The 15,579-nt window shown below is 53.3% G+C and overlaps 1 protein-coding gene across 1 annotated transcript; it reads right to left on the reverse strand.

Moving 5' to 3' along the window:
- Positions 1 to 603: 603 nt before the first annotated feature.
- RPL38 (ribosomal protein L38) lies at positions 604 to 6,212 on the reverse strand. Its single transcript, XM_021670888.2, has 5 exons — positions 6,109 to 6,212; positions 5,896 to 5,936; positions 5,664 to 5,724; positions 1,218 to 1,340; positions 604 to 676 (listed from the first exon to the last, which is right to left on the reverse strand). The coding sequence occupies exons 2-5, from the start codon at positions 5,896 to 5,898 to the stop codon at positions 651 to 653; spliced, it is 213 nt and encodes a 70-aa protein (XP_021526563.1). The 5' UTR covers positions 5,899 to 5,936; positions 6,109 to 6,212; the 3' UTR covers positions 604 to 650.
- Between the last annotated feature and the right edge of the window lie 9,367 nt (positions 6,213 to 15,579).

The raw sequence follows: 15,579 nt of genomic DNA on the forward strand, positions 1-15,579 counted from the left end.
CTAGTGGCAGAGCCTAGCCCTTACTACACCCATTTTGGGACCTGTTTGAATGGCATGCCCCATCGCCCCCACAGCTGCCAGTATGTTTAATCCCAGGGGCTATTTCCATCACGGCCTCCCTACGTCTCCTTATTTTCAAACTCGGGTTAAAAACAGATGGCCTCATTTACCCACTGAGATCATGTTCAAGATTAGGGATGCTCCAGGCATGGTGGCTCACACCTGTAACCCCAGCACTTTGGGAGGCCGAGGCAGGCAGTGAAACCCCAGGAGTTCAAGACCAGCCTGGCCAACATGGCAAAACCCCATCTCTACTAAAAATACAAGAATTAGCCTCGTGTAGTGACCTGTGCCTGTAATCCCGGCTACTCGGGAGGCTGAGGCAGAATTGCTTGGATCCAGGAGGGAGAGGCTGTAGTGGACAGAGACTGTACCACTTCACTCCAGCCTGTGTGACAGAGTAAGACCGTCTCAAAAAAAAAAAAACAACAAAACAGAGATGAGGGACGCAGGGAGGTGTTAACAGCACCCGTGTCCTGTTCCCACCAGAAGCCATTACCAGGTAGCATTTTTTCCTTCCCCATCCTCAAAGACAAAAGACACTTAGGATTTTTAGTATTTTAATACAGGTCAAATCAGTGTGTTTTGGTTCATTTCAGTTCCTTCACTGCCAAACCTGGAGGGAAAGAGACAAAGATAAGCCATCCGGAAGACACTGATCTGGAAGACACCCATCCGGAAGACACCCATCCTGAAGACACCCATCCGGAAGACACCCATCCAGAAGACACCCATCCGGAAGACACCTGAGTTGTTGCTGCCTCTCTACAGACTCTGTACTTAAGCTAAATAGAGCACACAAGGTTCAGAAATCAGATCCACCAGGGAGGTTTCAGTTACAATATTAAAGACTTGGTCTCTCATATTCAATCAGTTCCCCCAAAACAGGGATTATCAGTACCAGCATCAACCTTAATGGGTTGTGAACAGGACTAAATGACCTCTAACCTCTCCTCTGGCTAAGGCAATCGTTTCTGGTACTGTATATAATCTGAGAATCACAACTATTCCTCACACTCCCAACAGCAAGAGCAGAATCTTAGACCATAAAATGGGCTCTGAAATCTGGGAGGGATTCAAAACAAGATACAAGATGGCCACATACAGCAGCCTTCCAACCCCCCTCACACCCCAAAAGAGACTTGAGGCTCACTCACCAGGGGGCAGGGACTGCTTCAGTTTCTCTGCCTTCTCCTTGTCAGTGATGACCAGGGTGTAAAGGTATCTGCTGCATCGAACTTTAAACTTCACATTGTCCTTATTTTTCTTGATCTTGACAGCTACCAGAGACAGAATCAGGAATTAAACTGTATCACAGAAAACAGACGTTACACAGTCCACGTGCTTTTACACTCAAGCAGTCAGTAGCGCTCAAGTGACAATCAGCACCCACCTCCAGTACCATCCCCTCTGCTGAAACAGAAAACACTATTACCTGTTCATCCAGCTTCGAACTTTTATTTGGTACACTGAATACAACACTGCAGAACGTCCTCTATCAGCCTTGTTATCTTTTCTCAAAGGGATGGAAGCAGTCAGAGTAAGGAGACACTGTGCTGGGCTGAGCGCTTTTCAGCACTCCACTCCTGGAAATCCATCATGTGAGATGACATTCTGGGCCAGTCAGATAGAGCTCGCTCTTCAGGATGCCTCAGCCACTGCACACAGCACGCACCAAGGCTTTTCCCCAAATTTATGTGAAATCTGTTTTCTGGGTTATTTCATGCTGCCAAATTCTATCTCAGGATCACAGCTCAGACAAGAAAGGGCTCTAAAGTGCACCTCAAATTCAACTGTGCGGGGTTTGAAGCTGTGCAGCAGTCTGGTTACGTACACGTGTGAATGCATTTCCATCTGGCTGCTGTTGAAACACTTCAGGACTAGTCTACCCACTTCATGTACTCGTCGAATGCCTTCTTCCAACCACTTTAAAAACTGCTCAGACACTCCCAGGAATTCATTGTTATAAAAGCAATGATGTGCCAATCAAGAAGCAGGTGGCTGAGGGCTGAACACGGGCCCTAACGCTTCAGCGCAAGCATCGGCCAGGCGAGACGATCGCATACTCACAGACCCCCAATTACACTTTGCCAGTAACAGCTACAGGAATGGGACACATCACAGGAAGCAGGAGCACTGTGACCTGGAGCCTGCCCAAGGTACTGGCTGCCTGGGCTCCTTCTTAGATAGTCATCCAAACCAATTTCAGGACTGTAACATTGCCCCCAACGGCTGAACTAAGCTGACTATTTGCAAAGACATACGGAGCTTTTAAAAAAAATGTTTATTACGCCAGGCGAGGTGGCTCACGTCTGTAATCCCAACACTTTGGGAGGCTGAGGCGGGCAGATCACCTGAGGTCAGGGGTTTGAGACCAGCCTGGACAAATGTTGAAACCCCATCTCTGCTAAATATACAAAAATTAGTTGGCTGTGGTGGCAGGCATCTGTAATCCCAGCTACTCGGGAGGCAGAGGCAGGAGAATCGCTTAAGCCCAGGAGGCGGAGGTTGCAGTGAGCCGAGATCCTGCCACTGCACTCCAGCCTGGGTGACAAGAGCAAAACTCCATCTCAACAACAACAAAAAAGTTTATTCAACAATGCGTCATGTACAGCAACTCCGTTTCCAGGTATACACCCCACAGAACCAAAAGAAACCACAGAAGAAACATTTGCACACCCACATTCAAAGCATTATTCACAATAGCTAAAATGCAGAAATAACCCAACGTCCAACAGATGAATAAAACAGTATGTGGCCTCCCCACCAATGGAAAACTGGGCCTTCAAAAGAAAATTCTGGTCTGTGTGTGGTGGCTCATGAATGTAATCTCAGCACTCTGGGAGACCAAGATGGGAGGATTGCTTGAGGCCAGGAGCTAGAGATCAGCCTGGTCAATACAGTGAGATTCCCGTCTCTAAAAAAACAACACACCAAATTAGCCAGGCATGATGGTGCACGCCTGTAGGCTCAGAGACTCTGGAGGCTAAGGCGGGAGGATCACTTGCGCCTAGGAGATCGAGGATGTAGTGAGCCATGAGCACACCACTGCACTCCAGCCTGGGCAGGAGTGAGACGCTGTTTAAAAGGAGGAAGTTCGGACACATCTTGAGGACATCTGATGAGAAAGAAGCCAGTCACAAAACATCAAATACTCAACAGCAGATGCTACTTGTATGGGGTATCCAAAACAGTCACGTTCAGAGACAGATTGGAAGGTGGTTGCCAGGGAGGAAGGACGGGGAGCTGGTGTTTCATGGAGGAGTTTCTGTTTAGGAAGATGAAGTTCTGGAGCTGGGTGGTGGCGATGGCAGCTGCCCAACCAAGTGAATTGACTGAATGCCACTCAACTGTACACTTACAATGGTTAAGACAGTACTTTTTTTTTTTTTTGAGACAGGGTATTGCTTTGTTGCCCAGCCTGGAGTGCAGCAGTAGGATAATCACAGCTCACTACAGCCTCAATCTCCTGGGCTCAAGCCATCCTACCTTAGCCTCCTGAATAGCTAGGACCACGTGCACACACCCAGCTAACTTTTTTCTTTTGTAAAGACAGGGTCTCACTATGGTGCCCAGGCTAGGCTCATCCATCTGCCTCAGCCTTCCAAAGTGCTGGGATTACAGATGTAAGCCACTGTACCTAGCGTAAATGGTAAATTTTGTGGTATGCCTATTACATAAACAGCTCACTTTATCCCCAAGAGTTTGTGACCCCTACCCTCAAAGCCACATCATCTAAAACCCAGGTCTCCAAACAATTTTTTTTGACAGTCTTGCTCTGTCGCCCAGGCTGGAGTGCAGCAGTGCGATACTGGCTCACTGCAACCTCTGCCTTCCAGGTTCAACTGATTCTCCCACCTCAGCCTCCTGAGTAGCTGGGACTACAGGAGCGTGCCACCACGCCTGGCTTTTTTATATTTAGTAGAAACGGGGTTTTCCATGTCACCCAGGTTGGTCTCGAACTCCTGGGTTCAAATGATCTTCCCAGCTTTGGCCTCCCAAAGTGCTGGGATTATAGGCATGATTCCACCACCCTTATAGACCTGGACCACCATCTTTTTAAACATAAGCAAAGTATGGCGTCACATTTAACTTGCTGAGAAGGGTAAGTTACCCACTGGTAAGAGCTGGGCTTGGAACTAGGCAGTGACCCCATATGGTCTGAAGTGAAACTGACCTGATAACCTCCTCTCTATACAAAACACCAGCAAACTGACATCATTCCTACCAGATGCTATTTATTGCCACAGGCAGTCACCACCTCAAAGGTGAGAGCCTGTTCTGGGTAATGCGGACACACATATGACCCCATCTCTGTCTCCCCCCACTCACTGAAAGGCTCTCTCCGTACACCACCATTTGGCACCACCACTGTCACAGAGCATCAGAGATGGCTGGGGTCTCAGCGCACCGTAACGTGCTTGTCTCATGCAATCCCACTTCCATGCATGACCTGATTCTCTCATGCAGCTGAAAAACGACGACTCTGGGTGAAACAACATAAATCGAGACCCATCTTCTATCAAACACAAGCCCTCAAATCTCCTTCAAGTACCACAAAGGAGTAACACAAGTATCTCTCACGCTTGGTGTAAAAAATTAGGTAAGTGGGCAGCAGAGGTTGGTACCTACTCATCAAAAAACCTGTTTAAGGTTTTTCATTGACCTTCTTTCCTCCATATGCACAAGCTGGGAGACAGACCTATGATGGTCCAACTTAAACTTTGCGACTTTACAATGGTGGGAACGCAATATGCATTCAGTAGAAACCCTGCTTCAAATTTTGATCTTGGCCAGGCGCAGCGGCTCACGCCTGTAATCCCAGCACTTTGGGAGGCTAAGGCAGGTGGATCATCTGAGTCAGGAGTTTGAGACCAGCCTGGCCAACATGGTGAAACCCCACCTCTACTAAAAACACAAAAATGAGCCAGGTGTGGGGACGCACGTCTGTAATCCCAACTACTCTGAGGCAGGAGAATCGCTTGAAACTGGGAGGCGTCAGCTGCAGTGAGCCAAGATCCTGCCACTACAATCCAGTCTGGGCAACAGAGCTAGACTGTCTCAAAAAGAAAAAAAAAAAAAAAAGACTTTGCTCTATTTTTGAGCGAGGGCTATACGGTATGATACCTTCTGATACCAAGCAGCAACCACAGGATCACGAGGTAAACTACACTGCACCGCGTGCCGTGTTCAATGCATTACATGCAAATATCCAGCTCTTTATTACCAAATGGGTTTTCTGTTAAGATTTTGCACAACTGCAGAGAACCTACACTCAGTGTTTATAAGACGTGTGCTCTGAGACTTTCGCGCAGTGGAGATTCCGTTCCGAGAATTTACTATATTATACAAAAGAAAACCGAACTCAGGGCAGCCTCTGCGATGCTCGCGATTAGCTAAACATGGCCCTAGAAGCTCCAGGGCCTCGCGTACCCCAAACGAGTCTTTCTCATAGTAAATACGGTGAAACCACTGCTCCTAGAGGGCCAGGCACACGCCCGGACGGCCTCACTCGCCTCCTGCCTGACATTCCGGGGAAGTCGCTCCCGGAGCGGAACCAGGGCAGGCAGAGCTCATCTTGAACCTTCAGAGCATTCACTTACATTTGGCATCTTTTCGTCGGGCTGTGAGCAGAAAGTCCTTGATTTCCTCAATTTTCCGAGGCTGCAACACAAAGGAAGCGGGTAAACAGACTGCAAAGACTCACGTTTTCCGATGACGGTCCAGTCCGCCAGCTCCTCCCGGCCTCCGGAGATGCCTGAGAGGCTCTCTCGCCCTCGCCCCGGGGCCCCACAAGCCCACCCCGGGAAGGAGCCAGGCAGGGGCCGCACTCACCATGGTGACGAGACGCGCTGGGAGCCGGCGCGCACCAGGACCTGCGGGAAACAGTCCTCGGAGTTAACAAGGCACGGGGGCGGGCAGCGAACCCCGCTTTCTCGCCCTCCCCCAAAATATCGGCCCCATCGCACTCCCCTTCTCCTCCCCGACACCCTCCACGCGGACCTGGGGTCCCCAAATTTCACCTGGCCGTGGATTGCCCCAGATTACCTTCTCACCCGCGTACCACCCTACAGACGGTCACAGACAGAAACGACCGGGGAAGAGGACGAAAAAGAACAAGACTTCCGTTTCCGGGCAATTAAATCCTCCTTCACAACGGAGGAAACTGAATACGGTGCCTGCCGAGGGTCAAGTAACATTTAGGCGTTCGTCCTTCCAATGTCAGCAGCCCTGCCCCCTCGTGGTTGAGGTCAACCGTGCAGCTCCAAGAATGGAAGGGACCATCCTGGCTGCCGCCCTCCCTCGGTCTCTCCTCTCCCCCTCCTCCCCCACCTCCCCTCCCCCCATCCCTTCCTCCCAGGGCCCCCCCGCTCTTCCCCATTCACCCATTCCTGTCTTCCCCCGCAGCCTCCCAAACCCCAGCCTGGCTTCGCTAGATTTTAGCTCAGATTCAGTTTGAAGAGCTAACGCTTATTCTCCACGGCTTTCACTGGACCTGTGCGTGTGGCATCTACTCAGATAATTCTTCGTTGAATGGCAGGGACCCTCGTGTGCACCTGTGTAGAACCTCTTGCTCTGGCGCCTCACGTTATCTTCCTGTCTCCTTTTTGGGAACCGAACCTGTCATGACCAGGGCCCTGGGCTCTTCTTTCCATAAAAGGGAGCGTTTCTGCCTGCTGCTTCCAATTCCTTTAGGAATTGATGTACAATAAAAGTAAGTTAAGCCTGGACTCAGTGGCTCATGCCTGTAATCTCAGCACTGGGGGAGGCCGAGGTTGGCGGATTGCTTGAGGCCATGAGTTCGAGACCAGCCTGGGCAACATAGTAACAGCCCCTCCCCCGCCCACCCCTGCCACCACCAACACCACCACCACCCAATCTGTAGCCAAAAAAAAAAAGCTTCCAACAGCTGTTGCAGAGCGGCCCCTGGCTAAATGTCTCACTCCCAGGGCTGATGGTGCAGCAGCGGGAGTGGCTTCTGCCCTTGCCGGGTCTCACCACCGCCCCAGAGGGGAGAGGTGGACTCAGGACTCGAACTGCTGCTGGGCAGATTCCCCAGCCCAGGCTCCTGCCACTTCCTGGGGAGGCTTGGGCAGCTTGGGGAGGGCAGCGCTCCTTTCTCCCCCATAACATCCTTTAGGTTAGGCTCTGAGCAACCTGTGGTTATGGATTTTATTTTTATCATCCACTTTTATTTTATTTCCAACCTCTCTACAAATGTCTACATTTTATTATATTTGTTTCCCCCAAATTTAATAACCACACGGCAGAATGTAATTGCTTCGTGCTTATTATTAGAGAGCAGCCCTCCTGAAGAGAAAGAGCACTTTGCCACGAGTTTTACTTAGAACTTATTTAACTTCCTTTCTTCCTCCCTCCTGGCCTTCCATTAACAAGCTCAGGCTGAGCGCCTTCCTGGGGGTGCTGGAGATACAGGAACCAATAGACCTTGCTGCAGAGAGATCACAAAATACCATAATAGCACTGAAGAGTCTTTTAAAGAAACTGAACTACGTCTCTGCAACTGTAAATGTGTCAGCATTCTAGCAGTGGGCAAGTAATTGGCAGAAGCCTAATTTTAGGTGCCTGAAGGTCAGATCTGATCTGAGAATCACAGGTGCTTCAGCTCTGACCTGAGAAGGACTTTCCCATACCAAGGAGCCTGGCTTTGCCAACCCTTCCCATCTCAGGCGATGCCTTTCTGGTCTTTTCTACCCCACTGCTCCTCCACAAGCAACCACCCTTTCAGCCAAGCTGAGGGGCCTCTTCACGTACTAGGCACTTTCTGCCCTCCAGGCATTTGCTCTGCTGTCCACTCTGGTGCCAAGTGCCCCTGGTCCTTCAGAGCTCAGCTCCCGCCTCCCCTTTTTCAGGCAGGACCCTTCACCCTTGACTTATGTCGCTTGTCAGTCATTCAGTGGTTCCTCGCAATCACCTCTCTGTAGGCTTTGTGGAGGTGTTTTCATACATGGTGGCGCATGCCTGTGATCCCAGCTACTCGAGAGGCTGAGGCAGGAGAATCACTTGAACCTGGGAGGTGGAGGTTGCAGTGAGCTGAGATGGTGCCATTGTACTCCAGCCTGGGCAAAAAGAGTGAGACTCTGTCTCAAAAAAAAAAATTTTTTTTTAGAAACATGGTTTCCCTATGTTGCCCAGGCTGGTCTTGAACTTGTGGGCTCAAGGGATCCTCCTGCCTTGGCCTCCTCAAGTGCTAGGATTACAGGTGTGAGCCACGTGCCCCACCTTACTGCTTTTCTTTGAAGGCAAGGGCGGGGCTCAGCATTCTGTGGATAACTCTTGAAGTGCCGTCCCCATCTGTACAGTAAGTGCTCAGCGCTAACATTGCAGTATGATTTGGCTGGATGTGGCGTCGAGATCACTCACTAGATGAAGGGGTGGAGGGAGCGAGGAATTCAGGGAGGGATAGAAGAAGGCATTAATGTGCCTGAAGCAGTGTCTGGCATGCAGTAGGTTCAAAAACTATTTGTTGAGTGAATGACTGGTGTTTCTCCGCCCCACTGCAGGCCAGACAGGACGAGGACAGGGACAGAAGGAGGAGCTGCACCTCCCTTTTGGCAGCGATCCCAAGGAGACAGATGTTCGCCCTCTTGAGTTGTATAATTTAAGGAACGGTAGATGTGTAGTGGCGAAACACAATGGCAAATCTGTTCAAGTACCAAAGACCTCCAGCTCCCCAAGGGGGACAAACAGCAAAATAAGCTGCAGCCACTGAAAGGCGAGGCGAGGTGCGCAGAGGGCATGCTTCCCTGCTCCATGGGAAGATGGGCCCCAGATGTCCTGGAGTGGCCGGGGACCGTCAGAGACCCAGGGGGCCAGAGCCCTGGCCCTGGGTGCCATAGCCTGCAACCCTGAGCGGACGCTGCTCCAGACGTGAGCCTCCCTGGTGACTCCCATACACACACAAGATGAAACTCTCCAGGGCCCAGTGGGTGCTGCAGGAGGGGAAAGCCCTGGACTTGAGGGCAGGATGCCCAGGCTGCCTGTTACGGTCACTCTGGCTATTGGTGGGCTGGAATGCCCAACGCTGGTGCCCGAGGGATGGTGAGGGCTATTGCCATTGTCAAGAGGCAGCGGGGAGGGTCTCAAGCAGGGTGTTACTACGTGGCTGGAGGGGCACAGAGGGCATGCCTGGAGCTGCAGGGCACAGTCCAAGCCTTTCTCCTTCCCTTCCCACACTCTGCTGGCTCTGGGCAGAGAGAGTCTCAGAAGGCACAGGGCCTCCCCTCCTCCCTCCAGCAGCCCCACTCCGGCCACCCTTGAAGGCCAAACGGTTTAGAGTTCTCTCTTCAGTTTTCAGGGACACATTGGAAAGAGGACCAGGGTGGGTCAAACCCCAATGCCCCAGCTCGAGGGCTGGCAAGGCGATGGCTGGGAAGACCTCCCAACCTCCAGGATTTTCTCCCATTCAATCCATTCCATTTACATGGTGGACGTGACTGAGCTCCTCCTCTAAGGCAGGCACTGCGCTGGGCCTGGGGATAAGCAGAAGGTGGCTCCTGCTCCAAACTTTCCCGACTGCTGGGATCCCATAATAGCTGTGGAGGATGCCCAGAGGCTGGGGGTGTAATTCCTCATGAGGGAGGCCTGGAAGTCTTCATGGAGGAGGGGACATAGCGTGCAGCTTCCAGGAGGGGTGCACTGCAGCTTGTCAGGAGAAGGATTTCCAGGCAGAAGGAGGGAGGGAGGGAGCTAACATCAGCCCAGGGTCAGGACAAGGCAGGGTGTTTCTGAGAACTATTGGGAAGTTCCGTGTGGCAGAGGTAAGGCGGCTCTGGGCGGGGGCTCGGGGAGAAGAGGCTGGAGCGGGAGTTGGGCTTGAGTCCAAGGCCTTCGGGAGTTCCCTTGCAGGCTCACTGATGCCCACTGTGGTCACTGTCACGGAAGTGCCCATCCCTGGGGTCCACAGCACCTCCTTCACTGCCCAACGGTGATCTTCCTAGCCTTGGTTTCCAAAGCTGTGTGTCTGTGTGTGTGTGCGCGCGCGCATGTGTTGAGGGTGGGGTGTGTGTGCTGTCGCCTCTCTCCTGCCCCAAGGGCTGCAGCGAAGCTTCCATGGGGTAATTTGCAAAGCTCCAGCCCGCACCTCCCAGGCAGGGCCCACCCTGGGCGCTGTGTCCACCGGCGGCCGCACGGGGGCGCCGAGGCCACGGCTGGAAACGGAACAGCCTCTTCGCGCGCCTCCTGGGAGCCCAGGCGGAGAGGAACGTACATAAATTATCGGGAATATTTGTATGCGATTTCATACCTGGTGGAGTGCTTTCATATCCACCATCTCCCTGAATCTCCAAGAGGCCCCCAAGAGGCTTCTGCCTTTGGCTGCCAGCAGGGCTGGCCTTTAAACCATCTCGGAAGGGAGTTGTTTATTAAACCTTAAAGGTTGTCAGGAGGCGGGGACTCTGGTCCCTGGCACTGAACTCCTGTACCTGGGAAAGGTTGGGGAGGGACGGGGCGGGGAGGGGAGAGTTGGCGCTTTCTTTTTTTTTTTTTTTTGAGACAGGGAGACAGCGTCTTGCTCTCTTGCCCCGGCTGGAGTGCAGAGGTGCAATCATGGCTCACTGCAGCCTCGACCTCTCCGGCTCAAGTGATCCTCCTGCCTCAGCCTCCCAAGTATCTGGGACCACAGGCCACAGGCACGTGCTACCACGCCAGGCTAATTCTTCTTTTTTCTTTTCTGTTTCTCTCTTTCTTTCTTTCTGTCTTCCTCCCTCCCTCCCTCTCTCTTTCTTTCTTCTTTCTTTCTGTCTTCCTCCCTCCTTTCCTCCCTCCCTCTGTTCCTCCCTCTTTCTTTCTTTTCTTTCTTTCTTTTCTTTTCTTTCTTTCTTCCTTTCGTCTTCCTTTCCTTTCCTTTCTTCTCTTTTTGTCTCCCTCCCTCCCTACTTTCTTCCTTCCTTTCTTTTCTTTTCTTTTGGAAATGGGATCTTCCTATGTTGTTGCCCAGGCTGGTCTCAAACTCCTGGGCTCAAACGATCCTCCTGCCTTGGCCTCCCAAAGTCCTGGGATTACAGGTGTGCGCCACTGTACCCGGCCGACATGCTGTTTTGGAAACCAGAGATGGTGAGATTAAAGGGATGCCTGTTACTCACTGTTCCCCCTGGCTCCCAAACAGCCCGCGAGCCCCTGAGACGTAGAAAGGTTTAACATTCTCCCTGCTGCTGACCTAGAAGCCACGAAGCAAGGCCAGGCTGACTGCAACAGGGGTTGTCACGCCCCGCTCGGTTGACCTTTGTGGATGAGGTCACTTTCACTTTCTGTTTGGGGCTGGGGCTGTTCTGAGCCTTGCAAGCCTCCCAGGCCCCTACCCGGTTAAGGTTAGACGCTTACAATTGTGAGAAACGAAAATGTCTCTAGACATTGCCAAATGTCCCCGGGGAAGCAGGGCAGTGCCACTTCTGGTTGACAGCCACTTGATGAGAAGGCCAAAACCACGAGGACATTCTTTGTCGTGATGGGTATCTCCGTTCTGTGCCTATGGCTGAGTAACTCATGGGCTCAGGCCACTGTCTTATTTGCACCTAGCCTGGGGTTTCAAAGCTTTCCTGTGGATGCTCTAAGGAGGACCGCCCTGGGTGCTGCCTCTGCCTGGGCTCTGTGGTGGCAAGGTGGGGTGCAGTCGGCTCTGGTCACCAGGAGCATCGTGGTAGCCCCATCGGCCAGGAGCCTCGTCCCCACTCGGAATCAAAGCATCTGATGTCAGCTGGGAGTGGTGGGAGCACCTTTTCCAGTGGGAAGCCTCAGGTTGGGGTGGGGAGCTGGACTGGGAGAAGGGAAGAGAGTCGTGGGGCCCTTTTTTAAGGTGCTTCTACATACCTAAGTGGTGAAGATGCAGAAATAAGATCCTGTCCCTGTTCCCATCTCAAGGGACTCACAGACTAGTAAGGGGCAGTCACGAGATTGAGCCCTAGATGTAAGAAGTGTTTGGAATTGTGGGACCAGATGGAGCCGTGGGGATCTGATACAGGCTGGAGAAGGGCTGGGCCAGGAACGTCCTCCAGGAGTAGCATCGATGGTGATTCACAAAGGGGAGAAGAATATTGCTTTATCCTGAAAACGCATCCAATACATCGAGAGGAGCCTGCCAGAATGTACAAACCCTCATAGTAAATAAGTTCCAGGCTGACAAGAACGAAAGAGCCATCCAGTTGAGTGGCATCAATCCAGGTGGTCTTCCTGGAGGAGGCAGTGTGATACGGTGGGAGGAAAACTGTTCCTGGAGACAGGCAGTCTTAGATTCAAATTCAGTGTCTGGCTGGGAGAATCGGAATGAGACCTCTGAGCCCCGGTTTCTGTTGAGTATTAATTTCCTGCTAGGATCCAATTGTGTGCAGCCTGAACAACTGTCTGCGGCCGTCCTGCTTATGAGAAACCAGAAGGCACAAAGAACAGAAAAATGCTTAGCCCAGCAGCTGGCTCTGTGGCTGTTAATTGAATGTGAGTCCCAGGCAAGAGTTGCCAATGGATTTGGTGGAAAAAACCTGCAGCCGGGAGGAGGCGCGGGCAGGAGCGGAGAGCAGCCTCCCCTTGCCCAGACCTTGTTGAAGCAGGGGAGGGCTGCTCCGAAATCCCCTCGCCATCTCCTCCATGGGGGGCAGAGTCGGTTTTGACAGACAACACCTCCCCAGCTCCCCACTTTCCCCTCCTGGCCCCTTCCACTCCAAGAGCTGCTTCCTGGGTGTCCAATCTGCTAGCGCAGAAAGGACCGCCGAGGCCTCGTCCACCACCAGCGAGGAAAATAACACTGAAGCGAGGAGAATGCACCTTCAGCGTGAGGGACAAACACTCTCCTATAGATCAACATGTGCCAGGGCGAGGGGACATCAGGGTGAGAAAAACGGGCACAGTCCCTCAAAGAGGGCCGGCCTATCGGCTTGTATATATCTAGCATTATGCGGTGGGAGAGAGGAAATCAATACAGCTGTCAGCGGCTTCATGCATTCAGCCTCGCAGATGTCCCCTCCTCGGGATGCTCCAGACGGATGCTTCAAATTAAAAACCGGGGAGGGGGGTGCTGGGGGTGCTGGGAGACAAACACCCTGACAGGCCAGAGGGAAAGGAGGGACGCCCCTGAGGATCTGGGGAAATTAAAGTCTATAAATCATGAGCGTCTCGGGTGTGAATGACAGCAGCTTCTTAGCTGTAGGGCTGGATGGGTTGTAGGTCCTTCTGCCAGGCAGAGTCCCCCCACCCGGGGAGGCTGGTGACCCAGTTGGCGGGCTTCTCTCGCCCAGGCTTGGACCCCCTGCAGGAGGGAGGGGAGGGCGGGGCAGGCCTCTGGCCTTGCTGGGTCAGTGCGGGGATGGAGGGTGTGAGTGTGGGCTGGACTGGGGCATGGCATGGGGCACAGAGTGAAATAGAGGTGATCTCATCACCCGGGTTGTGTGGCTGGGTGTCCTCTGGGTGGGCGCAGGTGGGTGGGTTGCAGGATCTCCACAGGAGACAGTGCTTTGCTCCCTGGTAACTGCTCCCAGGCAGCTCTGGCATCTGAAGGGTGCAGCTGCGTCCCTGACCCTCTCCCTGGGCCCCAAGAGTCCGCCCCGTGGAGAGCCCCACAGCCTGCACTCAGTCAGCCCTGCCCGCCTCTCCTCTGCCCGCCGCTGCAGCCTGTCTGTCTGCGCCTCCCCCTCTCCCTGTCTGTGAGACCGTCCTGCTGCCGGGCACCTGCTCTTCCCTCTGCCGCAGACGCTCCTGCCTTCTGCCTCTCTCACTTTGCAGTGGAGCTTCCAGGCGCTGCTTTGTTCCCTTCTTTCTTTCTTTTTTTTTTGAGCTGGAGCTTCAGTCTTGTCGCCCAGGCTGGAGTGCAATGACGTGATCTCGGCTCACTGCAACCGCCGCCTCCCGGGTTCAAACAATTCTCCTGCCTCAGCCTCCTAATTAGCTGGGATTACAACCGTGCCTGGATAATTTTGTATATTTAATAGAGATGGGGTTTTGCCATGTTGGCCAGGCTGGTCTAGAACTCCTGACCTCAGGTGATCCACCCACCTCTGCCAACCAAAATGCTGGGATTACAGGCATGAGCCACCGTGCCAGGCCTGCTTTGCCCCCTCCTTCCAGCTGTGGGCCAGCGGTCCTTATGGGAAGGCCTGAGTGGTCGTGGTCCCTTCTGTGTCTCCCCAGGGCTGGCCAGCCTGGCTTGGGTGTGAGGGAGCTGGTGCAGAGCCTCGGGAGGGAAGTGTTGAGGGGGTGAAGGGCTGAGTGACTCCCTATCTCCCCGAGATAACTTTGTGCCTCCCTCACCCTGGGCATCTGCCCATGGGGGCCCAACAGAGAAGAAAACCAGAGAAGAAACACCTGGGAGAGGAGGGGCTGCTTCCCCCAAATGCTGTTTGTCCCCCACCTGAGGGATCCTTTGAGGTCCTAACAGGAAGCAGAGGCACAGCCAGACTCTGTGCTTTGAGGCTAATTTTCATAAAAGGCCTGTTTGCAGGTGTGGGCGGGAGCAGGACACCACAGAGGAGAGTGCAGTGCTCCAGCGAGTGTCACAGGGGACGTCACTACTGTGAAGGAGGGGAGGGGTCACCAGACCAAGACAGCTCTGGCTGTGAGGAGGGGCCTGCCTGATGGAGCTGGGACCTTCAGCCCAGTGAGGCCCTCAGCCTGTGGCCGCCTCTTGGGGGAATGAATACGTCGAGCTCACAATCTCCCCTTCCTCCTCTCAGTGTCCTGCCTGGGTGCCCCACTGGCTGAGCCCAGCAGGTTCAAGGTGCTCTTCCTTGGGCACAGAGCAAGATTTCCAGCCCACTCCTCCTCCACACAGGGCAGGGAGCCCATCAAAGGCGGCGTCTGGATGGCATTGTGAGAGATCTCCTCACCCCTTTCTAGTCCCAAGGTGAAGTCCCCCAGGGCTTGGACTGGTGCTCTTCCATCCTGTGCCACCAGCTCTCAGGAACCCTTCACTCCCTTATCCCCCGAATCCTGGCCATGCCTTTAGCTGAGGTTGGAGACACACTCTAGCTAGCCTGCACAACACACAGGTGACTCCAGTGCACAGGTAAGCCCAGACACACTTCTCTAACGCACAGGTGAGCCCAGACGCTCCTCTCCAATGCACAGGTGAGCCCAGACACACTTCTCTAACGCACAGGTGAGCCCAGACGCTCCTCTCCAATGCACAGGTGAGCCCAGACGCTCCTCTCCAATGCACAGGTGAGCCCAGACACACTTTTCTAATGCACAGCTGAGCCCAGACGCTCCTCTCCAACGCACAGGTAAGCCCAGATGCTCCTCTGCAATGCGCAGGTAAGCCCAGACGCTCCTCTCCAATGCACAGGTGAGCCCAGATGCACCTCTCTAATGCACAGGTGAGCCCAGACGCTCCTCTCCAATGCACAGGTGAGCCCAGATGCACCTCTCTAATGCACAGGTGAGCCCAGACACTCCTCTCCAATGCACAGGTGAGCCCAGATGCACCTCTCTAATGCACAAGTGAGCCCAGACACTCCTCTCCAATGCACAGGTAAGCCTAGATGCTCCTCTCCAATGCCAGGTGAGCCCAGACAT

This window comes from Aotus nancymaae, unplaced genomic scaffold (genome assembly GCF_030222135.1).
Source record: "Aotus nancymaae isolate 86718 unplaced genomic scaffold, 86718_ANA_hifiasm-v0.15.2.pri h1tg000089l, whole genome shotgun sequence".
Classification (NCBI taxonomy): Eukaryota; Metazoa; Chordata; class Mammalia; order Primates; family Aotidae; genus Aotus; species Aotus nancymaae.